General features: G+C 37.1%; 1 protein-coding gene across 6 annotated transcripts in view; it reads right to left on the bottom strand.

Moving 5' to 3' along the window:
• Positions 1–27,186, bottom strand: part of ATP7A (ATPase copper transporting alpha) — a 115,454-nt gene that overhangs the window by 43,092 nt on the left and 45,176 nt on the right. For 4 of the 6 annotated variants that reach the window (XM_033110595.1, XM_033110577.1, XM_033110562.1 and 1 more), the window contains 3 exons: positions 7,177–7,666; positions 5,921–6,646; positions 1,405–1,611 (listed from right to left, as the gene is read on the bottom strand). In XM_033110595.1, coding sequence (XP_032966486.1) covers positions 1,405–1,611; positions 5,921–6,646; positions 7,177–7,582 — 1,339 coding nt within the window. In that variant the 5' untranslated portion in view covers positions 7,583–7,666. Of the gene's footprint in view, positions 1–1,404; positions 1,612–5,920; positions 6,647–7,176; positions 7,667–8,934; positions 8,978–27,186 lie in introns of all 6 variants that reach the window. The other 2 variants (XM_033110585.1, XM_033110606.1) reach the window with 2 other exon arrangements.

Here is a 27,186-nt window from a genome sequence, read left to right on the forward strand (position 1 = left end):
TCATACTTTTATAAATTATGGATAATTTTTAAAATTCTTACTTCAAACTATAATTAGAACTCTGTCTATTCATTTTAAGAAATATAATGCAGTCTCAACTGTGAGGGGACAAGTGTTATTTAGTTAAAAAAAAAGTGAATGCAGTGGCCTAGCTGGGACAGAATATAGACAAGATAATATTGAACTGGAGATGGCTCTTCATAACACACATTTTGTTATAATAATGTTCTGGCCTTTATATATAAGGCAATTCTACTGGCCACAGGCCTGCATTATTACTACATATTATTTGAGTTGTTTCCCTACTAGTGGGAATAAGCTTATACTAATCTTACATATTTGGCCCTTGTGACTAAGAGCATGTGAACACACAATGCAATATATAGATGATGTATTATAGAACTGTACACTGGAAACCTATATAATTTTATTAACCAATGTCACTCCAATAAATTTAATTTAAAAATATCAATGTGATAAAAGCCAAACAAATACAAAAACAAGGGGCAGCCGGTTAGCTCAGTTGGTTAGAGCGCAATGTTCATAACACCAATGTTGCGGGTTCGATCCCCACATGGGCCACTGTGAGCTGTGCTCTCCACAACTAGATTGAAACAACTACTTGATTTAGAGCTGATGGGTCCTGGACAAACACACTTAAAAAACAAAACAAAACAAAAACAGACAAACGAAAAAACATCTGGGGCTAGGTCTACCTAAGTACCAAACCTATGACTTCAGTCTCATTAAACATAATTACATATCTCTATGGTTAACAAATCTGCTATACCATACTGTGAAGTCTAATAACATGACTGGAAATTTATAAGCTAAAACATCAGAGTGTGACTGAATAAAAAATAAAATATGCTGTAGAATACCTAAGATTTTGTAACCTGAAATTAAAACTTACACACAAAATTAAGTAACTTTTGAACATTTTTACTACAAGGAAAGATCAGTGATCAAACTGTTTGAAGCAAACAATATAATTCTAAACAAACTTTTTGGTCTCACGCTTTGCCTGGGTATAGTAATTCCGAAACTTACGGATTCTAATAGTTTTTCACATAACTTTATCAGGAAACGCATGTTCTTAAAATCCATTGCAGCCACGGTCAGTAAAGAATGGTAATCTTATGCATTTCCTTCTGCTATTTTCCTACAAATTTCATTGATATTAAAATGTGATAATAAGGCAAACATGATAGGAACTATATCTAAGGGAACAAAACACTACCAAAACTGGCTGTCAGAAAATCAAGGTTGTCCTGCACATTACTGATAGTCTTTATGAGGCCTTGTTAAGGATCATAAATGCGGTATCAAAGCACATAGGAGACCAAAAAAAGGATAGGGTCGTTAAACTAGAATCTAAAACAACAGGCTTTAAGATTGTCTCACCTTCTTCTCGTCTTAAATTCCGTTCAATGTTTGCTACACAGGAAGCACAAGTCATACCAGTGACCTGTATGTAACACTTAGATAAAGTCCTTGCTTCCTCCTTCTCGTCAATTGGTGTCATAATTTTAGTATGAAATTCATTAGTTGAGGTCAAAAGCGGCATTTCCGATGAGGGCTGAGCTATTACTACCATTGGTTCATTTGTATCTGGTGGACAGGAAAAGATTTTTATCATTTGACGTATTCTCCAGCTGTGTCCTTGTCATTCATCACAATCCACTCCTTCAGGCACTGACAATCCATTCCTTTAAAACCAGCATGGACCTAGAGCCCTCAGCAATGTTATCTTTACACTTTCTAGGAAGTGACTTCTAATCTCAATGCTGCCCATCCCAGTTCTGAGGAAAATCTGAACTAACTGAATAAACAAAAGTTCTTCCAGCCATTATTTCCACCCCAAAACCTAGGTAGAGAATAGTTTCTTAATGGATAGCTCTTATTTTTATAACAAATTTTTATCATCATGTTAACAATTTACATACTGGCATTAAAGCAATTCATGATACAGTAAGTGAAACAAAAAGCAATTTACAAAACAGCACTGCAGTATGATGGTATTTTTTAAAAATTTCAGTTTATGTCTATATGAAAACATGCATAAGAAAGCCTGAGAGGCTACAAGCCAAAGTATGAATGGTGGCTACTTCCAGGGAATGCAGTTAGAGCAGGAACAGAATGACAAATGAACAAATTTCCTCTAGAGACACTTCTGTATATTATATTTGAATTTTTAACACTAATATATAGTATTTTTAAAATTAAAATTTTTTGTGGCCAGTGGAAGAAGAGGCAAGGAGGAGTAAGTCGGCAGTAATCATTTTGCACAAAGGCGTATTCGGAGAATCTGTCCATAGAATGTTTAGGGACTGTGGAACAGTGGAAAGGACCTATTGTCCCAGTAGCTCCCTTGCAGTCTCAGAAAATCTGCCATTCTGTTTTAGTTTATCCAGTACTTAGTTTACTGCAGTATTAGTCACCTCCCAGGAAGGAACAAATCATTCTCTCTAGCATATCCATGCACCTGCAAAAAAAGCTAAAGATTTTCTACTCTCCTGTAGAGACAAGGAGGAAAAGAAGTGATGTGGGAATTTCCACTGACCTATCTAACTTGTTCTTTCTTCCCCTTCAGCCAAAAAAAAAAAAAAAGATTCAGGTCTATTTGGACAGCCCACAGAGGAAGCCCTACATAGCCAAGTTGGTTTTCAGGATATTGAAGAAAGGCATTTTTGAATAAACTTTAACAACACCCTGGCATTTCACTAATTAATAATGATATACACTCCTCTAATCAGTATAATAACAGCTCTAAAATGTTAATACACATACAGTCACCTGGAGTCACCTGGGGGATCTTGTTAAAATGCAGATACTGATTCAGTACATGTAGGGTAAGGCCTGAGATTCTACTTTTCCACCGAGTTCCCAGGTAATGGTAGTACTGCCTGTCTGAGTATAGCAAAGGCCACTGAATAGCAAAGGACTAGATTCGCCCAATTCTGAAATTAGTCTCTGCTCTTGAGTGAATCACTTTTGAAAACTATAAACTTATTCACCCAGATTATGAGAGCATTATTTAAAACATAAAGGTCAAAATTTACCAAATAGTACCATTATGTTAAAGAACTCAAAAAGCAGGCTCATTTGCCCAAAGGAAATAGCTCTGGCTTTGAAAAACAAAACCACTATTTTAATCTAGCCAAGATCATACTACATTCTCTCATAATTACTATCAAGACTTAATTTTGAACTTGGACAATGAAAAAAAAAGTTTACACTGCAAATTACTTTAGGTCTTCTTCCAGAATAAGTTATTTCAGAGGTAACCCAGGATACCATCTGTAATTTTCACATTCTAGAAGTACAGTATTAAATTAAGCCACAGAAGTCGTCCCTTTTGGTTACCTCGACATGATGTCTCAACAAACATCCATAAAAATGTGACCTTTACCCCAGTGAGTATGGCAAGCAGAAGAGCAAAAGCTGCCATCTTCCACAGAGGCAGTGCAGGTGTTAAAATGTCACAATAAATTAAACAGATACAGTTTCTTTAAATGAGTGCTCCTATAGGCTGTAGCAACACTACTTATATCTAAATGAATTCAAAAAGAAGGTAAACTTTCCTGGACTTGAGGGACCAATCAGAAAAGATTTCAAAAATTTCAAGAAAAGAGTTTCAATCTGATCCTCTAAACTGATAGATTCAGTGTCTGAAGTAATGTGAAAAATACATAATTAGAAAATGGCTTAAAGAGATACAGTGAGCTAGAGAAAGATGAGGGAGAGGGCAAAGATATGGAGCACTGGCCTGTGCTCCCTGAGAGCATGTCCCAGGCCTCTAGGTCTGTGCCAAATTTAAAGCCCACTCTTCAGGCTGAAGCTCAAGGTCAAGCAAACAGGCCTTTTTCCCAGAAAGACTGGGGTGTGTGTCAGTCCACTGTTTGAGCAGTGTCCTGGGGGTGGCAGCCTACCAAGAACTATCTCTTGGTCCTGTCAAACCCAGGAATGTAAGCCCGCCAGACCACCAGAGCCACGCAATTAAGGGGCATCCCCTGGGCAGCAACCTGAAAAACTCGGGAACTAGATGCCTGTAAAAGCTCCTTTCTAGACATACAGGCACTCTGGAGTGTAGCAGAGGGAGAATGTGAGAGCGAGAGTGCAAAGATGGTGCCCACCAGCTGAAGCAAGGCAGAGGGTTAGCAATACTTAACAAATAGACTTTAAAACAAAGGCTATAACAAGAGGCAAACAAGGAAACAGTAATACCACTTCTGGGTATTTATTTGAAAAACCCCAAAACGCTACTTCAAGGGGACATATGCATCCATATGGTCACTGTGTCATTATTTACAATAGCCAAGAAGTGGAAGCAGCCTGGGTGTCCGTCAATGGGTGAATAGATAAAGAGGAGGTGATACATATATACAATGGAATATTGCTTGGCCGTGGATATGAATAGATTCTTGCCACCTGCAGCAGCATGGATGAACCTGGAGGGTATTGTGCTGAGTGGAGTATAACAGACAGAGAAAGACAGATGAAATGTGATTTTGCTTATATGTGGGATCTAAAGCACAACATAAACAACCAAACAAAAGAGAAACAAATTCATAGATACAGAGAACATTTGATGGTTGCCACATGGGAGAGGGTTGAGGGGATGGGTGAAAAGGGTAAAGGGATTAAGAAGTACAAATTGGTTGTTATAAAGGAGTCAAGGGGACATAGGGTATAGCATAAGAATTACAGTCAATAATACTGTAATAACTATGTATGGTGTCAGATGCATACTAGAGTTGTTCGGGTAATAGATGGGAGGGGGTTGGTGAGCAGGGTGAAAAGGGGAAAGGGATTAAGAAATAACAAATTCCTCGTTTCAGAACAGTCATGGGGATGTAAAGCATAGAAAACATAGTCAATGTTATGGTAATAACTATAGACTAGTCAGGGGGAATCACTTCTTAAATTATATGTCTCACCACTATGCTGTGCACCCAAAATTAAGATAAAATAATATTGAATGTCTACCATAATCATTTCAGCATGTGTTTATATAATTTTTTATGCTTTTCAGTTTTAGTGAGCTTGATAAGAGTATATTGTTATTTGATATCCTTCATTATAATCAGAAGAACAAAGGTTAATGATGACATTGTCTGGAAATTAGTTGTACTATTTCCCACTGTTATTTACAGCAAGAAATTTCATTAGGGCATTCCCAGTTTAATTCAAGACTTGGTTCAATTCCAGTTCAAAATAGCAAGCTTACATAGGCAAATTCTATTGGTTTCAGTTCAAGGTAAGAGCTATCAGGAAATAGGAAGACTTTGGGCCAGTTCTAGAGTCAGTTTAACTTTGAATGCCTAAATTTAAAATTCTATGGCTTATTTCTTTTTAAAATAACATTTGCTTCTCCCCTTATATATACATAACTATATACATACATCCTTGTCACAAAAGAACTTAAAATACATAGGAAAGCACAATGGAAACAAATATCACCATTATCCTACCATTTGCACGTAACCACTTTTAAATTTTAGTTCATGTGCTACCAAGAATGTTATCCATTCATATACATAAGTAACATACATGTGGTAGAAATATTTATACATGTGTTTATAAAATTTTGATGATAATGAATTTACAGCTTTTTATCTTATTTTTTTAATTTAATAAAATATTTCAGACACTCTCCTGTGGCATTAAGTATCTTTAATACCATAATTTTTATGGCTTTATAACAATTTCATCACATGATGTATCGTGATTTAATGTTTCCAAATTATTATGCAAACATCCCTATACATCTTTGTATAGATCACTACCTCCTTAGGACATATTTACAAAAAGTAGAATTACAGTACCTATTCTCATTTCTCATGGGTAAAAGCCAAAAGAATCAGCAAAATGGAGATAAAAGAACATTACGGGAATCAAAGAAAAAAGTGATGATTACCTGACAAGGTAGCATCAAATCCCATGTCTTCTATTGCTTCTCTCAAAGTTTCTGGAGAGGTTAGTAGAGGATCATACTCAACAGTTCCATTACTATTTGCAAGGGATACTCGTATGGATTTTACACCTGCCTTTTTTGATATGACACCCTCAATAGACTGCACACAAGAATTACAAGTCATGCCATCGATGTTTATTACGGCTTCTTGAGTCAGAGGCTGGCTAACTATGTTCAAAGGAATCTTTTGAAGAGATGAGCTAGAAGGAGAGTTTGAGGTACTCTCAACTTCATTTGTAATACTAACTCTATATTGTCCTAGTGATATGGCTTCTATTGCTTTTCTTAGGGTTTCTGGAGAGACTGAGCTTGAATTGTACTTTACTATAGCAGATTTATTCTCTAAAGAAACTACTGTGCTGCTTACATATTGGAGTGTAGATAAAGCACTTTCAATATTTGACACACATGATTTACAATGCATGCCATCTATGATAAAAGTGACTGTGGAATCATTGGTATATGATGGACTCCTTTGCTGTGACCCTTCTGAGGATTTGACTGGTGTGTTCTTTAGACGTTCTATATCAATCGCTCCCAATTTGAGATATTTAGGCTGTTTTTTGATGAATGCCGGGAAGCCCACAGCTTCAATCTGCTTTTTTATTTCCTCTACTGTGATAAGATGAGGCTGATAAACAATAGTAGCTTCTTGGTTGTCCAGGGAGACTAATTAATAAAAAGAAAAATAATTATTTAAATCAGTTATTCCTGGGCCACTTTAGAAAACATTCTGTAGAGTAAATCAACACTATACACAATTGTTTCTCTCTCATCGTTGTCATTATCATTTCTAAAAATATTTGTTTTTTTTAGAAAATCTTAGTGATATAGACTAGAAAAAAGAAAAAGGTATGTCCACTATATCTATGGTCTCCAAGCTTCTGCATGCCTCAACAGAAAGATAGTAGAGGTAAAGAAGACACCAGGCATGTTGAATTAAAGATCCTGAACTCCATGAATTGCCACCCCAGCTGCCGTCTCTGCTAGTTCAAGACTCATGTAACTTTTAATTATAATCATTAATTTTACTGACATTAATCCTGGGAATACACTGTACCTCAGACTTCATTAAGCAATAAGCATTCTAATACCACACGTTCAAAACCTATGCTTAAGAAGAAAGCAAAAAGTTAAAAGACCCAAACAGAAAACTAAGCCTTACCAAACAATCAAACAAATAACAGCAGATATACTACCTTTAATTCGCTGAACACCTTGCAGTTTCCCAATTTTTCCTTCAATGGTGCTAGTGCATGAATGGCAGGTCATCCCTTCCACTTTCATCTTCAGCATGACTTCACCTGCTTGAGCCATACTGTAATCTTCGCAAGTTCCTGACTTTTTCTCCAGAGCTCTAGTATCTAAACTGAGATCCGGAACCAGCTCTATTATCTGATTGGCATTCACTAAAGAAGGGATTATTGTTACCACCACAGTTCTTTGCTGAGGGGAAATTTTAATGTCTGTCACACCCTTGGTCTTGAGCAATGTGCTTTGGATATGGTCCCATGGCGGAGCCAGTGACGCAATAACAGTCAGAAACACGGTGTCAGTTAAAACAGGGAGAGGGTTAGGATTGTGGAGAATAGCATCAAAGCCCATGTCATCAATAGCTTCCTGTAGGGTCTTTGGAGTCTGTAGTTTAGGATCATAAATAATAGTTGCATTTTTTTCTTCCAGTGAAACCTTTTGGAAGGAAATTTCAGAAGTCAGTTTAATTAAATTACATGACATAGAATCTAAAAACAGCAATCATCATACCACATTCAAGAAGAATGAGGCAGGTCAAGCAGGCTAGGCAACGATTGCAAGTGAGGAGGTGGCCCAGGTGTGAAGGTGCAAGGAAGGAGGTGGGTAAAAAAAAAAAAGAATGAAACAAATACTTCAGTCTACTGAAATTTCTCTATTAGTTCTCATCCCTACTATTCTCCTTGGAAAGAAACACAAAATATCTTGTATACCTACAGGAATGGTAAAGCTATATGTAGGTATACGTGACTCAGGTACTGTTCAGACATTTGAAACATGCTCATAGACAAACACACCCCAGAATTATTACCATGACTGCATGCATCTCTTCGGCTGACATCTTACAAGAATTTATGATGTAGTCACACACACACACACACACACACACACACACACACACTTGGGAGTCAGAAGATTTGAGTTACAGTGTCAATTCTCCAATTATTGGCCAACTACACTCATTAGTTCTGCCATATGAAAAATGAGGAAATATGCCCTATTATCTTCCAAGGTTGTGATAAGGATCAGATAGGAAAGCAGTTCTTTGCAGTAGCGAGTTATATAAAAGTAAACACTGAACAACTAACATTTATTAAGCACTTATTATATGTGCCAGGAACTGGGATTCTAAACATACCAAGCTAAGCATGACACAGTCACAGGAAGCAACACTAGAAGAGAGAACAGAGAAAATGGACACCCATTTGTTCCTGAGAACATGGGTCAGAAAAGGCTTCTTAGTGGAGATAAACCTGAATGTTAAAGGACAAACAGAAACCAGCAAGGATATATAAGATGGAATTCCAGACAAACAGAAGCACAAGAGAAAGATGACAGGCTGGAGAATGAGGGCAACTGCTTTATTATGAGGCCTTTCGTAGGCCAATAAGGGTTTTTAATTTATCCTATAGGTGACAGTGAGCCATGGAAAGTTAAGAAGGGGGGTGGCATGATTATATTTGCATTTTAGAGAAGAATCATTTTGGAGGCACTGTGGAAGACGATGCTGGGGTGGAGTGAAGTGACATGGGAGAACGGGACATCAGCTAGGAAGCTACTGTGACTGCAGCAGCGGTACAATAGAAGGTCTGAATTAGGCATGGAGACTGTGGGTAGAGAAAAGGGGCAATTCCAAGATACATTTAGGAGGGCAAGACCTAGTAAGGAGATTATAGAGGGTAAAGGAGATGACTAGGATGACTTACAGGTTTCTGGCTTCGGCTAGTGGATAGATGGTGGTGCCATTAACTGATATCACAAAGAGGAAGTTAAGAGATTGTAGTGGAGAGAAAAAAAAAAGATGAGGAATTAGTTTTAGACTGGTTGCTTTTGAGAGGCAGTAGGGTATTAATGTTTTAAAGGCAGTTAAAGTAGGGGTGTTGTTGTTGCTATTATTATTATTGATTATTACTGGTTCCTGGTGAAAAGCTTTGCTCCTTAAAATAAAAACAACTCCAAAATAATTAAAAGTAATTCAGAGTAGGAAATCACACTTTAAATCATCTACAACAGTTAGTTAAATCTTTCACTAATTTTAATATACATCATATTTTTATTTCTTCCTTTAGCTTGGTAAGCAACAGCTATGTATTTGATGAAATCATGACATGTGCCCATGGCATGGAAAGTTTCTAAGACTGATAATTCTAGTCGGTCAGGTTGTTCCTAGTTATGGAAGAGATCACTAGCATAAATGATCTAAACCAGAAGTAGGAAAATAATTCATGTTTTGTTTTAGAATACAGTGTACAACATTTTCCATGAAAAAGCCACTGAATAGCCAAACCACATAAAGTTCGGATATATACTTTTGAAAGAGATGCAATATAAACATAGCCACTATAAAATGAAAGCTTTTTTGTCTTTGTATCTTAAAGAGAGAGATTCTTTTTTTAAGCTTTAATTGCTAATCTCAGGGATGAGGTCAAATGATTTTGTGATTAGGAAAATTACTTTAAAAAACTTAAACGTTCAAACTAAAGGAGAAGATGCAGAACAGATGAGGAGTAGGGAAGAAGTGACTATAAAGTGGCAGCACAAGGGTGATGGGACTGTGCTGTCTTGGTTGTGGTGGTAGTTAAATGAATCTATACTTGCGTTAAAATTCACCAAAGTAAAAAAGAAAAAAAACAACAATAAACAAAAAACAGAACTGTACACCAAAACAAAGTCTATTTTACTGAATAATTTTTAAAACAAAAAATTAAATAAGATTAAAAATTCAGTTCCTCAGTTGCATTAGCCAGCCACATTTCAAGTGTTGAATGGCCAATATGGCTAGTGGCTGCCATACAGGACAGGGTACACATAAAATAATGTCATCGTTGCAGAAAGTTCCACTGGACAGTACTGCTCTAGTATTACTGTACTTTTCCTGATAAAGTACCAAACTTTTAAAAAAAGGAAGGACGATTGTTTTCCCTTTAGGTTTAAATACATTGTATCTGGTATCTCTTAAATAAGACCTATTTTTAGGCTAATTTTTTTAAATTTTTATTTATTTTTAAACTAAATTTATTAGGGTAACATTGGTTAATAACATTATACAAGTTTCAGGTGTACAACTTTATAATACATCATCTGTATATTCCACTGTGTGCTCACTACCCAACATCTAGTCTCTCTCTCACTATATACGTGACCTCTTTTACCCTCTTCATCATCTCTCCACTCCTTGAGCTGATTTCCCCCCAAAAAAATGTCAATTTACCAACATACCCAATGAGAAATTATTCTTAAAACTGATTTTAAAAGCAAAAACCACTTTGTCAGTAAATGGTTAGCTATACTTTCTACTACTTTAGCCTATCTTCTATTTATAAAAGACATAAGGAAATAAGGAAACTATGTACATAAAATACTATACAAAAATGTTGTATTTCCCCCATGTTGTTTTCATGCTGCAGACTGGAAAACATTTCCTTATTTAGTAACTTCTATTTGTGTGTTTTAAAATTCGGCAAACACGGAGCACACACAAAAATGTTCCCCTTGTTCCCTTTTAAGGTAATAGCACTCAGACTTTCCGCTTAATGTTAGGTATCAAAGAGACTTTTCAAGCCCAAGGTCTCAAAAGAAACAAAAACAAGCAGCTCCTTTGTTTCTTTCAAACGGAAATTCACATAGTGATTATCACAATACTGTTCTGGATGCCAAATCCTTGGGCAGGAAGCTAAAATAGCATTTATTTATTCAACAAATATTTACTAAGTACCTATTACGTGCCTGGCACTGTGCTAGCTGCTAGGGATGCAATGGTGAGCAAAACCAGGCACAGACTCCACAGAGCCGGAAACTGCTAGTAGCAGACTGATTCTGGGCCTGTGCAGCTCCCGTTTCACAAGATCCCCACCAACGAAAACCACCTTTGCCTATTCCCTACAACTGTTCCAAAGTCTCAACAGCTTGTCTTTTTCTCAGAGCCTTTCATTACAAACCAAAGCTGATATTTTTTTTTCCAGAGGAACTATTTTTCCATTATATCATTAGTTCCTCTGAAAATAAACACAACAATCTACAAATTGTGAATGTGGTTCATAGGAAGGACTCAAGGTAGAGGACTACTCACTATATTTAGATGAAGGCAGGAGTGGGAGAGAAGAAATCAAACATACTCTGCGGCCCCAACAGCACTATTAGTGGTGCAGAGGGTGCTAACTGTCCACAAGGATTGTAAAGATCCTTTATTTTAATGTGTAGGGTGTTCTTTATCTACCTAAATGTCTAAAATGTGAAATTCAGGCATAGGATACTTTATCTGTATGTGATTTCTGTATAATTTGCATAAATATACAAAGCTGCATCAGCTATTCTAAGGCAAGATGAAAGCTAGAACCTTGGAGAAATCACCCTAACTTGAAGGGCTTCAGTTTCTTGAGACTGGACTAGATAATTCTTTTTAACTCTTAACTTTCTATAAAAGCTAAAAACTCGTTATTACCACTTTTGGGGTAGTCATTCGTACATTTTTGTCTTTTGTATTCCTTCTCATTTGAATAAAAGGTGATGCAGTTTCCTTCATGAAGCCTAGGAGATTGAATATATTGCCAAAGAAACCCAGCAAGCAAAGTCCATGTTCTTTCCATCCATAAATTATGAGGCAAAATGATCTTCAATTTCCTTGAATAACTAAAATTCTATGCGTAGGATTTGAGCAATGTGTGGCTTATAAAACAAAAACAAAAACAAACAAAAAAATGCCTGAAAAGTGTTTGAACCAAATTTTAGTTCTACATTTGTCTCCCCCCACCTCCCCTACATTTCTTATCTTCTCCCCTACTGGCTTAAATTAAAAATGATTTAGAGAATTATTTCATTGGGCTTTTAGCAGGATTGACAATCAGTACACTCTAACTTATCCCCATTTTAAAAAGTCACTTTGGGCAAAGTCCCTGGCTAAAATTTTAGCACGTTGAAATTCCTTTTTATCTTATCCCTCCAGGAATTAATTTATATAAGTCATCAAAATAAATACATTCAGGGTAGTATGCTACTAAGTTACAGTGTGTGAGTCTTGAGATGGCTTAAAGCCCTCTTTTTTCCTGTTTTTTAAAAAAATTAGTTTCAGGTGTATAAAACAACATAGTGATTAGATATTTATATACCTCACAAAGTGATAACCCCAATAAGTACATAGTTATCACAATATTATTGACTATATTCCCTATGCTGTACTTTATATCCCCATGACTATTTTTTTAATTATAGTTGACATTCAATATTATTTTATATGAGTTTCAGGCATACAGCACAGTGGTTAGACATTTAGATAGTTTATGAAGTAATCTCCCTGATAAGTCTAGTACCCACCTGACACTATACATAGTTTTTACAATATTATTGACTATAGTCCCCAAACTGTACTTTATATCCCTGTGACTATTTTGCAACTACCAATTTGTACTTCTTAATCCCTACACCTTTCTCACCCAGCCCCTCAAACCCACCACCCATCTAGTAACCATCAGTCTGTTCTCTGTATCTGTGAGTCTCTTTCTGTTTTGTTTGTTCATTTATTTTGTTCTTTAAGATTCCACATATAAGTGAGATCATATGATATTTGTCTTTCTCAATCTGACTTACCATGTTTCCCCAAAAATAAGGCCTAGCCAGACCAACAGCTCTACTGCGTCTTTTGGAGCCAAAATTAATATAAGACCAGGTCTTATATTATATCATATTATATAAGACCTGGGCTTATATTACATTAAAATAAGACCGGGTCTTATATTATGTGATATTATATAAGACCCAGTCTTATATTATATTAAAATAAGACCGGGTCTTATGTTAATTTTGGCTTCAAAAGACATATTAGAGCTGATGGTCCGGCTAGGTCTTATTTTCGGGTAAACATGGTATTTCACTTAGCATAATATCCTCTAGGTCCATCCAGGTTGTCGCAAATGGTAAGATTTCATTCTTTTTGATGGCTGAGTAATATTCCATTGTATATATGTACCACATCTTCTTTATTCAATTGTCTATTTATGGGCAGTTAGGTTGCTTCCATATGTTGGCTACTGTAAATAATGCTGTAATGAGCACAGGAGTGCATGCATCTTTTGGAATTAGTGTTTTGCATTTCTTTGGATAAATACCCAGGAGTAGAACTGCTGGGTCATAAGGTCACTAATCATCAGAGAAATGCAAATTAAAACCACAATGAGATACCATTTCACACCTGTCAAAATGGCCATCATCAATAAATCAAAAAAACAAGTGTTGGTGAGGATGTGGAGAAAAGGGGACCCTCGTGCACTGTTGCTAGGAATGCAGACTGGTGCAGCCACTATGGAAAACAGTGTGGAGGTTCCTCAAAAAATTAAAAACAGAACTACCTTATGACCCAGCAATTCCATTTCTGAGTATTACATAGATTGACCTAGAGGATATTATGCTAAGTGAAATCAGTCAGACTGAGAAAGACAAATATGATCTCACTTATATGTGGAATCTAAAGAACAGAATAAATGAGCAAACTAAATAGAAATAGACTCAGAGATACAGAGAACAGATGGTTACTAGATGGAAGAAGGGTTGTGGGGTTTGGTGAGAAAAGTGTAGGGACAAATTGGTAGTTACAAAATAGTCACGAGGATGTGAAATACAATATGGGGAATATAGTCAATAATATTATAAAAATTATGTACAGTGTCAGACGGATGCTAGACTTATCAGGGAGGTCACTTCATATATATATAAAGCCCACTTTCTTAGATTTTCGTAACAACTCAACATAAAGATGTTTTTAAGAGTTTGAAAAGATTCTGTCATTTTACAGAAACTGAAGTCAGAGAAGTGAAATGATTCATCAATTATCTTGAATTTCTAATATGTTTGATTCACCACCTACAATATATTTTTGGCTCAACTAAAAACTATTTTAACACAAAATTCTATTGTTTGCTGAAAAAATAATGTGTGTGTATTAATCAATTAACACTCTACTTTGATGCTTCAAGGTAGGGTACTGAAAATTAAAATATCAAAAGAAGAACATCAAGCTCTGAGATTAACACACCCTTTTTGACTAACCTAAATAAAAACTACCACTTAAAACTATTAAATCAATTTATTAACGAGCAAAAAACAATTCTTAGAGATTACGACAATAGCCTAAAACCAATCTAAAAATTCAAAACCCCAATATTTTAAAATTTAAAAGATGCAGAGATTGTGTTAGTTTTTTAAGTTGTAGCATTGGTTTTCATTAACTAAAACTATCTGTAAACTTAGTGCTTTGTCAGAATTTTCATTGCTTTTTCAAAATTATACAACTAATGTATGATTATTCATTAAAAATTTTAAATACAAAGTTATAAAAAAATACCGAAAGTCCCTTTTCACTCCATTCCTCCACTGTAGATTTTTACCTTGGATTTGACCTTTCTTTCATTCTTGGGATAAAGATCAACTAAATCAGAAACCTAAGCCTCTTTGAATAACTGATTCTGTATCTTCATGGATGGATGACTATTACCTAGAAATTTATATTAAGCAAAATGCCTATATTACTCTAACAAAGTGTTTGAAAAAAGAAATGTTCAGTACACTACCACTTGCCATAGCAAAAGTCAGGAAACTAAAAAATTAAACATGTGGGATTATATCAAACTAAAAAGTTTTTTCACAGCAAAGGAAACCATCAATAAAACAAGAAGGGATCCTACTGAATGGGAAAAGATATTTGCCAATGATATATCTGATAAGGGATTAATATCACAAATCTATGAAAAACTCACTCAACTCAACTCCAAGAAAACAAACGATCCAATTAAAAATGGGCAGAGGACTTGAAGAGACATTTTTCTAAAAAGGACATACAGATGGCAAACAGACATATGAAGAAATGTTCAACCTCACTAACCATCAGAGAAATGCAAATAAAAACCACAATGAGATACCACCTCACCCCAGTCAAAATGGCTATCATCAATAAATCAACAAACAACAAGTGCTGGCGCGGATGTGGAGAAAAGGGAACACTTGTGTACTGTTGGTGGGATTGCAGATTGGTGCAGCCACTATGGAAAACAGTATGGAGGTATCTCAAAAATCTGAAAATGGAACTACCCTATGATCCAGTAATTCCACTCCTAGGTATCTATCCGGAGAAATCCAAAACTTCAATTCAAAAATCTTTATGCACTCCTATGTTTATTGCAGCACTATACACAATAGCTAAGACATGGAAACAACCAAAATGCCCATCGGTAGATGACTGGATTAAGAAACTGTGGTACATTTATACAATGGAGTATTACGCAGCCATAAAGAAGAAAGAAATCTTACCATTTGCAACAACATGGATGGACCTAGAGAACATTATGTTAAGTGAAATAAGTCAGACAGAGAAAGATAAGTACCATATGATCTCACTTATTTGCAGAATCTAAAGAAAAGAATAAGTGAATGAACAAATCAGAAACAGTTTTGGAGACAAAGAGGAAAAACTGAGGGTTGCTAGATGGGCGGGAGGGGTGGGGGGTAGGGGGGAGGGTGAGGGGATTGGAGGGCAGTTGGTGACCACAGGATGGCCACGGGGTTTGAAAATTAATCTGGGGAACGTAATTTGGTGGTTACCAGAGGGTAAGGGGGTTGGGGGGTGGGGGATGAGGGTGAGGGGGATCAAATGCATGGTGATGGAAGGGGAGCTGACTCTGGGTGGTGAACACACAGTGTGATTTATGGATGATGTGATACAGAATTGCACACCTGAAATCTATGTAATTTTACTAACAATTGTCACCCCAATAAATTTAAAAAATAAAATAAAAAAAAAAAGTTCCAAATAGGAATAAAAAGATTGATCTCTATATGTTGACATGGAACAACATCTAAGGTATCTTTGCTAAGTGAAAAAAGCAAGGTGCACAACAATATGTATTTATATAAAAAAGGAGATTTTATACCACACACATATACACACAAATAAATCATTTTATATTCATAGTCTATTTGAAAAATACATACATACGTAGCAAACTGATAACTGGTTTCCTTTGGGAGAGGGATTTTACTCTGTACATGTGTTACTTTTTCAAGAATTAAAAAAAATAGTTAATTTTAAGGGGAGCAAAGAATGTATTGGTCCACAGGATGAATTTAGTTACTGCTAGCATCTAGGTGGTCATTTTTCAAAAATGACAGTCTATATTAGGAGAATGGACTGCAGCCTTTATCTGAATAAAGGGAAAAAGCACTCAAAAAGTTAGCAGTTTAAGTTTCAAGGACAAAGTAAGTAACTTGCTAATAAGGCATTAACCTTTGGAGTCACTGAGTACTTACATCTAATTAAATTTGTTTTTACATTTCCACTTTCAAAAAGGTCAAACAATCCCAGAGAAAGACCTCACATTATATGCCCATTTCATTTTCCCTCTGAACAGACCACTGGAGTGATTAAATTAAACTTCAGGTTAATCCCTTTAAAGTCTGCAGTCTTGACATTGGCAGGACAAACAAAGCACATTACACTCATTTACAAGCTTCACAATTTAAGGCAAAATTCCCAAAATGTATTTAAATGCTGAAGCTACAAAGAGAAATAATCATCCATTCTACTTATTCTAAAATTAGAGACTTTTTGACTCTCCTTGAATTTTGTTAATTAAAGCTCGAATCTGTTCTACTGTAGCATTTTTTCAATAAAGCAAGCCCACTCAATTTAACATCACAATTACATTACTTCATATCAGAGTTTTATTCCAATACTACCAGACCTCCTTGACTTAGTTAAAACAATGCCCTCTCCAAATTTCTAAATGGACTGCACTTTAGCCTTAATAAATGCAATCTCAGAAACTATGATCTAGAAATTTTAAAACTTGACATTCTTTTATAAGTAACCAATATTTATGTATTAATATGTTGCGCTAAATTCAGACTATAAATTGTTTGGACATGGACAACTTTCTCTATGATGCCTAGAAAGAGGTGAATCCCACCTTTTGAGGCCTCTAAAACGTAATCATTATGGAGGGCCCTCTTTAAGAAAAATAGTACAAGACTTTATATAATCAACAAAATTCTGTACAAAAGTTAGTATTCTGAATGAGTAACAAAATTATAAGTTACAAATTTTTAAAAGCTACTAAATACCATAAAAATCCATAAAATAACATATTTACTTCTAATACCTGATACACCTCTATAATATTTTATTTTCCTATATTTTTGGTTATACACTCTGCTGCTTCACTGGACAATGATTTTGTAAAAATATTTTTCAACGCAGAAAAGAAAGGTAATTGTCTTTTCCATAGGTCAAAATATTAATGAAAGTTTAGAAAAGTTCCTTTCAACGTCACAACTAGACACTGATAAATTTTTAGAGCTGCTGTCAAATTTGGGGAAACTATTGAGTTTCTTTCACATATGAGCCATAAAATTTCAGGGCATTTCAGCAAAGTTCACTTATGCAGAGACTGGTCTTAAATAATACTCTTTGAATTGGTAACACTCATTTACTACTTTTATACTGGGCCCTGTACCTTTATGTTATGATACTGTGTGAGTCGGTGGGTGGTAGGGGTATTGCTGTCCCTACACCAGAATTTTAGCAAAAACGTCACTGTACACAGAAGTGACTAAGAACCACATATAGCCAAATATCCTACCAACCCCAAACTAAACATATCCCCAACTCAATCTCCCCTTGGTCAGATCCTCAAAATGCCCACGGCACATCCAATACCATCCAACACAAAGGGGAAGTCTAACAGAGGGGGAGTCAAAGTGGAAATAGACAATAAACTTAAAGGATTGCGTTCAAAATATTTTACTTTTGCAAAAACACATAACCATGTGAACACATTGCTAAGACTCCTTCCAGGGTCTCAGAAGAGGTCAATGTAAGTGAGGAGCTCTGAAACTTAAGCTTCATGAATTTCACAATAAATCTGTCTCTGAGCCTACAAGACTTAACACTTAGTAAAATATTTTTAATTAAATGTATTAGGCTAACACTGGTTAACAACATTACATAAATTACAGGTATGCAACTTTGTAAAATGGCATCTGTATACTCTATTGTGTGCTCACTACCCAAAGTCTATCTAGTCTCCTTTGTCACCTTATATTTGACCCCCTTTACCCTCTTCATCATCCCAACCCCACACACAGTAAAATATTTTTTAAAAGAAGAAAGGTCAGTAATATACTTTATAGCATATGGGCTTTCCACCAAAGGAAGAGAGGCAGAGGTGGGAAAAAAAAAAGAAAAGTGTGTTCCCTTTTACTTTTAGCAATCAAATTGTGAATATGCCCTGCAAAGTGTAGCCTTAAATATCTGTCACTGGGATGCGTATAAATCACTGTTGATAACACAAAGGGCTTTCACATTATATCGCTGCTACTTTTCTTTTACAACTTAATCCAATTCAAATGCATTTTTCTGATCTTAAACAGGCCTTATAAAACAGAGGTGAATTCTGGGAAGATGCAGTAGAAATAGCAGCCTTACATATGAGTAGGGTGCAATCGGGGTTTTTTTGGAAATCTATACAGGAATGTACTTGCAAATGCCAAAGTAGAATCTAGTCCTACACATGGATATGTTGGCAAAAACAAATATTAATCGAAAATAATTTGCCAGTACCTAAGTCACTTAGAGAAAAATTATGTAAACTAGTTTCAAGATGGTTAAAATAGCTTTACTGAAATTAACACAATTAGTAAGATTCACCTTATATTCTGGCCCCCAGCACCAGCCACATTAGATCAAATGGAGGAGGTTTAATTGGTTTCATTTGAGGATAAATCAAATGCAGGTGTCATACTTATTGCTCACTGAAATTAAATGACTCATTTTTAAAGCTTTGAGACTGAAGGCTGTAGAGTTACTTTTGCTATCCTTTTTTCTAACCAACAAACTGCAAAATATCCATCTAATTCTTAGTTACAAATTAATGAAAAAATTACAAAATGTGTTTATAAATTTGAATATTTTGAGGTTAACACATTTGAGAAAACCTACAGTATAGTAAATACTGTCACTTCTAAGCTTTTCCAACTTAGCTCTCTTCCCAAAACAAATTAAAGACAGCAGCATTCTTGGGGTGGGGAAGAGGCAAATGGGGAGCCTCTAAGACTGGAGTTATGTGAAGGTAGATGGTGAATACAAAAGAAAACCCTGCTTTTGGAGCATGTGAAAGTGGAAAATTCATACCGTGTTTTGCCGAAAATAAGACCTAGCCGGACCATCAGCTCTAATGCGACTTTTGGAGCAAAAATTAATATAAGACCCAGTCTTATATTATATTATGTTATATAAGACCGGGTCTTACTAATATAATATAATATAATATAATATAATATAATATAATATAATATAATATAAGCTGGGTATAATATTATATAATATAGACCGGGTCTAATAATGTAATAAATATAACATAATATAATATAATATAACATAACATAATATAATACTGGGTCTTATATTAATTTTTGCTCCATAAGACACATTAGAGCCGATGGTCCACGTAGGTTTTATTTTCAGGAAAACATGGTATCGACAGGACAGAAAACTTAGCAGAAGGCATATTATACCAGGTATGAGCTTTCCTAGCCACAATCATTAACACAGTCTTAGCTGACCAGACTGTGTAGTATAGACAACAAATCAGAGAAATACTGTTTTCCCACCATACAAATAGTAAAATGGATCCAAAGCTTACTTTTCCCTCTCTGACCAAGATTATGAAACTCAAGAAATGGAAAATAATCACCTACAGTTTCACACATGGAAAAGAATTATCCACATACTGGCACCACACTTCACATGACTCTTAAATTAAGGATATTTTGTAAACTTCATAAAGAACCATTATGTGCCATTAGCCAACTTTTTGTAATAAAAACAAGGTAAACTGAAGCCAATTTGCTCAAGATCTTATGAGAAGTCTGAAACACAGATAAGAATATTGTAGAGACAAGTATAAATCCTATACTTCACTGAAAAGCCAAACCCATTTTGAAATCTCTGAAGAACAAATGGGTAAAAATTAATGCTTAGATCAAGAATAATTAAAAGGCAGAGCTCTGATAAATATCTGATGTAAAGATACACAAAATATCCTAGTTCCAATTTAGTGATTCATGCACTTAAAAATAAAATGAGCTTCTGATATGAGAAAGAATAAAAAACTCATAGACACAGACAACAGTTTAGTGGTTACCAGAGGGTAAGAGGGAAGAGGGGGTTGGTAGAAGAGGGAAAAGGGGATCAAATATATGGTGATGGAAGGAGAACTGACTCTGGGTGGTGAACACACAATGCAATATATAGATGATGTATTACAGAATGTACACTTGAAACGTGTATAATTTTACTAACCAATGTCACCCCAATATATTTAATAAAAATTAAAAATAAATAAGTAAAATATTTTTTAAAAAGAAAGAATCCATTGGATCCCTAACTTTAAATCTTGTGCTAAATCGGATGCCTAGTTGGCCAAAGCTCTCTTTAGAACATTAACATCTACTGTGGGTAGTATGGCTAAAAATTTATCTTTTGCATGTGGATCTGAACTCGTCACAGGAAAATCATTTTAGGATTGATATAAGCTGATCAAATTCCAAAGTTACATTAATTTTGTTTTTATTTTATTTTATTTATTATTATGATTTTTTAAATTACAGTTTATTGGGGTGACAATTGTTAGTAAAGTTAGATAGGTTTCAGGTGTTTCCACCATCACTGTAACAATAGTGTATAAAAGCAAAATTACAGAACACTTCCAATAAATAGAACCACAACCAATATAAAGTTGTTTTAATAATGCTGAAAATTTAAATAATACTATATTACTACACAAATAAGGACACAACTCAATTAAAATGAGGACACAACTCAATTAAAATGACACATCTGGGGATTAACACATTAAGCCTTGACATTGAAAATAAACATGCTCAAAAGTCAGCAATTCACAGTATAGTATTTAAGAAAAAGCATGCATATATTACCATTACTACAGTAGGAACCCCCAAACTTTTGGCCAAAAGGCAATACTGTTAATTTCTTTGGCCCATTATATACAAGTTGAATAGAAAGAGGGGAGAACACGTGGGGAACCAAACTGAATGGAGCATGGGAAAGAGTGGTGAAATTAGCTCCACTTCAAACAATGCTGAGAATCCTTCAGAGTGACAAGGAAGGGGGTGGGGGGACAGCAAAAAGGTTTGGAAATGGCATGGAGATATACTAGGAAATTCGAATCTACTAGTCAGGGACCTTAACAAAGTACAACAGGCAGGAAGACCTAGATCAACTCTTAGAAACATCAGCAAAACACATTATCAAATTCAAATGATGAGAATGTCATGAAAATCAATAGCTAGGATTCTCCTGAGTGATAGGTACAGGGAGGTTCCTTGTAATAGGCTCTCCACTTTGTGTATCTTTGAAATTTTTCATTAAAAGTAAGTACTCTTTGACCAAGTGGGGCTTATCCTGGGAATGAATAAGGAGTACAACATTTGAAAATCAATTAATGTAATTCACACATATTAACAGCCTAAAGAAAAAAAATATGACCATATCTAGATACAGAAAAGGGATTTGAAAAATTCAACATCCATTCATGATTAAAAATAAAAACCCTCAGAAAACTAGGAATAAAAAGAAATGTCCTTAACCTGACAGGGATCTACAAAAACCCTACAACTAACACAATACTTAATAGAGAATGACTGAATGATTTCCAACTACCGTAAGTCATACCTAAGACCCCTTACATCTTTAAGCACAGGAAACACTCAAAAATTGTTTTTTACAGGCCATGAGGTGGAATAGTCTCATTTTATCTCCTTTGGGGTAGTCTTGTGTTGACTTTGGTACTTTTGGTTCTTGTGTTTAGAAGGTGCTAAAGAAAACTATTAAGCTTTTTAAATGTATTTGTAATAATTATATTAATAATTCATGTTCATTACAGAGAAATTAGAATATACAGATAAACCTTTGTTTTTCACTAAGATTCTCAGACAATTTATAGCAGGAAGGTATTAAGATGGTCTAACAAAAGTCAATTATATTTTTGAAATTAAAAATTGAAGGAGGAGTGACGTCATAGGAATGGCGGCAGCAGGGCGCACTTTCTGAGTTCTCCTCCGGATCTTCTTGCAAACAAGACCTATAACCCATCAAGGAACTTTATGCTCATCGCACAGAACAGCAGGGAGATTCGTGGTTTACTTGAAGCTAAGGAGTACTTGAAGGTGCGCTAATTGGGCGAGCAGGGGAAGGAAAAAGAGGAGCGGAGTGAAAGCGCCCCGCCGGCAGCGGCGGGAGATCCCAGCCCGCAACAGAGTCTCGGCTGGCGGGGGCGAAAACCGAGAACCGAGGTGGGACCCGCTGTGCCGGGTACGCACAGGAGCCCAGGGCGGAGCGGAGAGCGCAGAGACCGGGAGGTGGGCTCTTTCCCTGCGTCCCACGGCTGATCTCTCCCACCAGGAAGGCGGACGGAGTCGCCCTAGGGCAGACAAAGAACACAGTCTCCATACCTGGGCCCCTCCCCCACCCCGCTCTTCCAGTCCTACCCCGCCCTTCCAGAGACTTAAACCGGCCCCTGAACTGAGGAGTGGCGGCAGATTACAGAGGAGCCGTAAAGCTCAGACTCTGGGAAGCCTGACGGGCAGCCCTGACCCAGGGAGACTGGGAAGTGTGTGTGATTTCGGCTGCGCTAGGAGAGAAGAGACTCTTCCACCCCCAACCACCACCTTTTCTGGCCTGCGGGAAGAGGGCGACGCGCGGCTGGTTTGGGAGAGTGAAGACCCTTCCATCCCCAGCCCCCACCCTTCCTGGCCTGCCTAGGGCGGGGCGGGTGCAGCTGCAGAGACACACCCGGAGATCAGCAGTGAGGCAGGCGCAGCTCTGGGTTTTCAGCAGCTCAGAAATCTCCTGCCCGCACTCACACACACACACTGAAGAGGTGCCTTAAGTCTCAGGAGTTCTGGACACGGGGCTGGTGGTGCCACTCTCAGTGTGCATATGTGCAGGCAAGGGCAGAATCTGCACTGACATTGTAAAAACTATCATCCAGACCCCTCGGGCCCACGCATTTAAGTCTGCAGTCCCAAAGTCTCTCTGGGCACCAGGTGACCGGCTCTGCCTGCGCAATAAGCAGGGGGCTCTTTGGTACAGCAGAGGACAACCTGGACATTGCTTGGTGGGCTTAGGCCTAGACTGTCGCTGCTTCTTGTTTTGCTTTGTTTTGTTTTGTTTTGCTTTGTCTTTATATCTTCGATATCTTTGCCTGTGTCGAGTGGGGGTTATCAGGTGGATTTGCATGTGAATGTATTTGATTTTTTTCTTTGTTGTTGTCGTTGCTGTTGTGCTTGGTGATTTGCTTTGCTCTGAAACTGCCCTGCCGGGACTCAGCTTGTGAGGCACGGTCAGCAGATCAGAAATCTCCCACCCGCACCCATACACACACACACTGAAGAAGTGCTCTGAGACTCAGGAGTACTGGACAAGGGGCTGGTGGGGCTACTCTCAGTGTGCATACGTGCAGACAAGGGCAGAAACGGCACTGACTTTGTAAAAACTATCATCCAGACCCCTCAGGCCCACGCATTGAAGTCTGCAGTCCCAAAGTCACTCTGGGCACCAGGTGACCGGCTCTGCCTGCGCAATAAGCAGGGGGCTCTTTGGTACAGCAGAGGACAACCTAGACATTGCTTGGTGGGCTTAGGCCTAGACTGTCGCTGCTTTTTGTTTTGCTTTGCTTTGTTTTGTTTTGCTTTGTCTTTATACCTTTGATATCTTTGCCTGTGTCGAGGGGGGTTATCGGGTGTTTTTGCATGTGAGTGTATTTGATTTTTTTCTTTCTTGTTATTGTTGCTGTTGTGCTTGGTGATTTGCTTTGCTCTGAAACTGCCCTGCCGGGGCCCAGCTTGTGAGGCACGGTCAGCAGATCAGAAATCTTCCGCCCGCATCCCCCCATACACACGCACACTGAAGAAGTGCCCTAAGACTCAGGAGTTCTGGACACGGGGCTGGTGGTGCTACTCTCAGTGTGCATATGTGCAGACAAGGGCAGAAACTGCACTGAATTTGTAAAAACTATCATCCAGACCCCTCAGGCCTACGCATTTAAGTCTGCAGTCCCAAAGTCACTCTGGGCACCAGGTGACCGGCTCTGCCTGCGCAATAAGCAGGGAGATCTTTGGTACAGCAGAGGACAACCTGGACATTGCTTGGTGGGCTCAGGCCGAGACTCTCGCTGCTTTTTGTTTTGCTTTGTTTTGTATTGTTTTGCTTTGTCTTTATATCTTTGATATCTTTGCCTTTGTCGAGTGGGGGTTACCGGCTGTTTTTTGCATGTGAATGTATTTGATTTTTTTCTTTGCTGTTGTCGTTGCTGTTGTGCTTGGTGATTTGCTTTGTGCTGAAACTGCCCTGCCGGGGCCCAGCTTGAGAGGCACAAGATTCAATATATCCAGAGGCCAACTCCAGACCAAACCAGAGTACTACCGGGTTTGACCTACAAGTCACACACCCAGAGGAAATTCTCTGCAGGTACTGGAACCCATAGAGGCCAAACCACATTTGGGTGGTCAACCCTCACGCAGCAGGGCGCCCTGCGGGGGGCAGAGCCAAGTCTCACAAAGGGTCAGCCCAGGAGTTAACCCCACCTACTCACAAGCAAAAAGCAATTAAAGATCTTCTTGAACGGGACAGTGTACACAACACAAGAGTCACCTTTGGAGCACACGCAGAGGAGGACGACGCGGTGCGAGTCAAATATAAAGGACACATACTACATAAGATAACCTAACAAGAACTAAGAACTCTAGGGGATCTACCTAATATATCAAAATAAACACAGTCAGCCAGAATGGGGAAACAAAGATACACGTCCCAAATAAAAGAACAGAAGAAGCCTCCACATCTGGAACCAAATGAAGCAGACGTAACCAACCTTTCAGAGACAGAGTTGAGAACACTGGTGATAAGAATGTTTAAGGAGCTTAGAGAAGACATAAAGAAGGATGTAGAAATCATAACGAACGAGCTTAGAGAAAACATAAAGAAGGATGTAGAAATCATAACGAACAACCAGTTAGAACTAAAGAACACAATTACCGAAATTAAGCACTCACTTGAAGGAATTACCAGCAGGCTAGATGAAGCAGAGGATCGAATCAGCGACTTAGAAGACAAGGTAGCAGAGATCACCCAAACGGAACAACAGAAAGAAAAAAGAATAAAAAACAATGAGGATGGCTTAAGAGACCTCTGGGATAACATCAAGCGCAACAACATGCGCATCATAGGAATACCAGAAGGTGAAGAGAGTAAGCAAGGGATTGAGAACATATTCGAAGTAATAATGTCTGAAAACTTCCCCAACCTGATGAAGGAAACCAACGTACAAGTCCAGGAAGTGCAGAGAGTTCCAACCAAGATTAACCCAAACAGGTCCACACCAAGACACATTATAGTTAAAATGGCAAAGCTTAAAGACAAGGAGAGAATCCTAAAAGCAGCAAGAGAAAGACGAAGGGTTACATACAAGGGAACTCCCATAAGACTATCAAATGATTTTTCTACAGAAACATTGAAGGCCAGGAGGGAGTGGCAGGAGATACTCAAAGTGATGGAAAACAAAGGCCTACAACCTAGATTGCTTTATCCAGCAAGGCTATCATTTAAAGTTGATGGAGAGATAAAGAGTTTTCCAGAAAAAAATAAGCTAAAGGAATATATTACAACCAAGCCAGCATTGCAAGAAATACTAAAAGGACTTCTGTAAATACAAGAAAGATCAAAACAACCTAACTACAAATTTAAAAATGGCAATAACTATGTACCTATCAATAATCACTTTAAATGTAAATGGATTAAATGCTCCAGTCAAGAGACATAGGGTGGCTGACTGGATAAGAAAGCAAGACCCTTGTATATGCTGTATACAAGAGACTCACCTCAGAACAAAAGACACACACAGGCTGAAAGTGAAGGGTTGGAGTAAGATATTTCATGCAAATGGATACGAGAAAAAATCTGGAGTTGCAATACTTACATCTGACAAAATAGACTTTAAAATGAAGAACATACTAAAAGACAAAGATGGACACTATATAATAATAAAGGGATCGATCCGACAAGAGGACATAACCCTAGTAAACATCTATGCACCCAACATAGGAGCACCTAAATATATAAAACAGGTACTGACTGACATAAAGACAGAGATCAACAGTAACACTATTATTGTAGGAGACTTCAACACACCTCTGACAACAAGGGACAGGTCTTCCAGACAGAAAATCAATATGGAAACAACAGCCTTAAATGATACATTGGACCACTTGGATTTAATCGATATTTTCAGAACATTTCACCCCAATTCTGCAAAATACACATTTTTCTCAAGCGCACATGGAACATTTTCCAAGATAGACCATATGTTAGGCCACAAAACAAGTCTTGATAAATTTAAGAAAATTGAAATCATACCAATTGTCTTCTCTGATCACAATGCTATGAAATTAGAAATGAACTACAGGAAAAAAACTGGAAGACACACCAATTCATGGAGGCTGAATAACTTATTACTAAATAATGAATGGGTCAGGCAGGAGATCAAGGAAGAAGTCAAAAGATATCAAGAGACAAACAAAAATGAAAACACGACGACCCAAAATCTATGGGATGCCGCGAAAGCAGTCCTACGAGGGAAATTCATAGCATTGCAGGCCTACCTAAAAAAACAAGAAACATCACTAATCAAAAGTTTATCTTCACATTTTAAGGGATTTGGAAAAAGAACAGCAAAATAAGCCCAAAGGGAGCACAAGGAAGGAGATAATAAAGATCAGAGCAGAAATAAATGAAATATAAACCAGAAAAACAATACAAAAGATCAATGAATCCAAGAGTTGGTTCTTAGAGAAGATAAACAAAATCGACAAACCTTTAGCCAGACTCATTAAAAAAAAAG

This window comes from Rhinolophus ferrumequinum, chromosome X, assembly GCF_004115265.2.
Source record: "Rhinolophus ferrumequinum isolate MPI-CBG mRhiFer1 chromosome X, mRhiFer1_v1.p, whole genome shotgun sequence".
NCBI lineage: Eukaryota > Metazoa > Chordata > Mammalia > Chiroptera > Rhinolophidae > Rhinolophus > Rhinolophus ferrumequinum.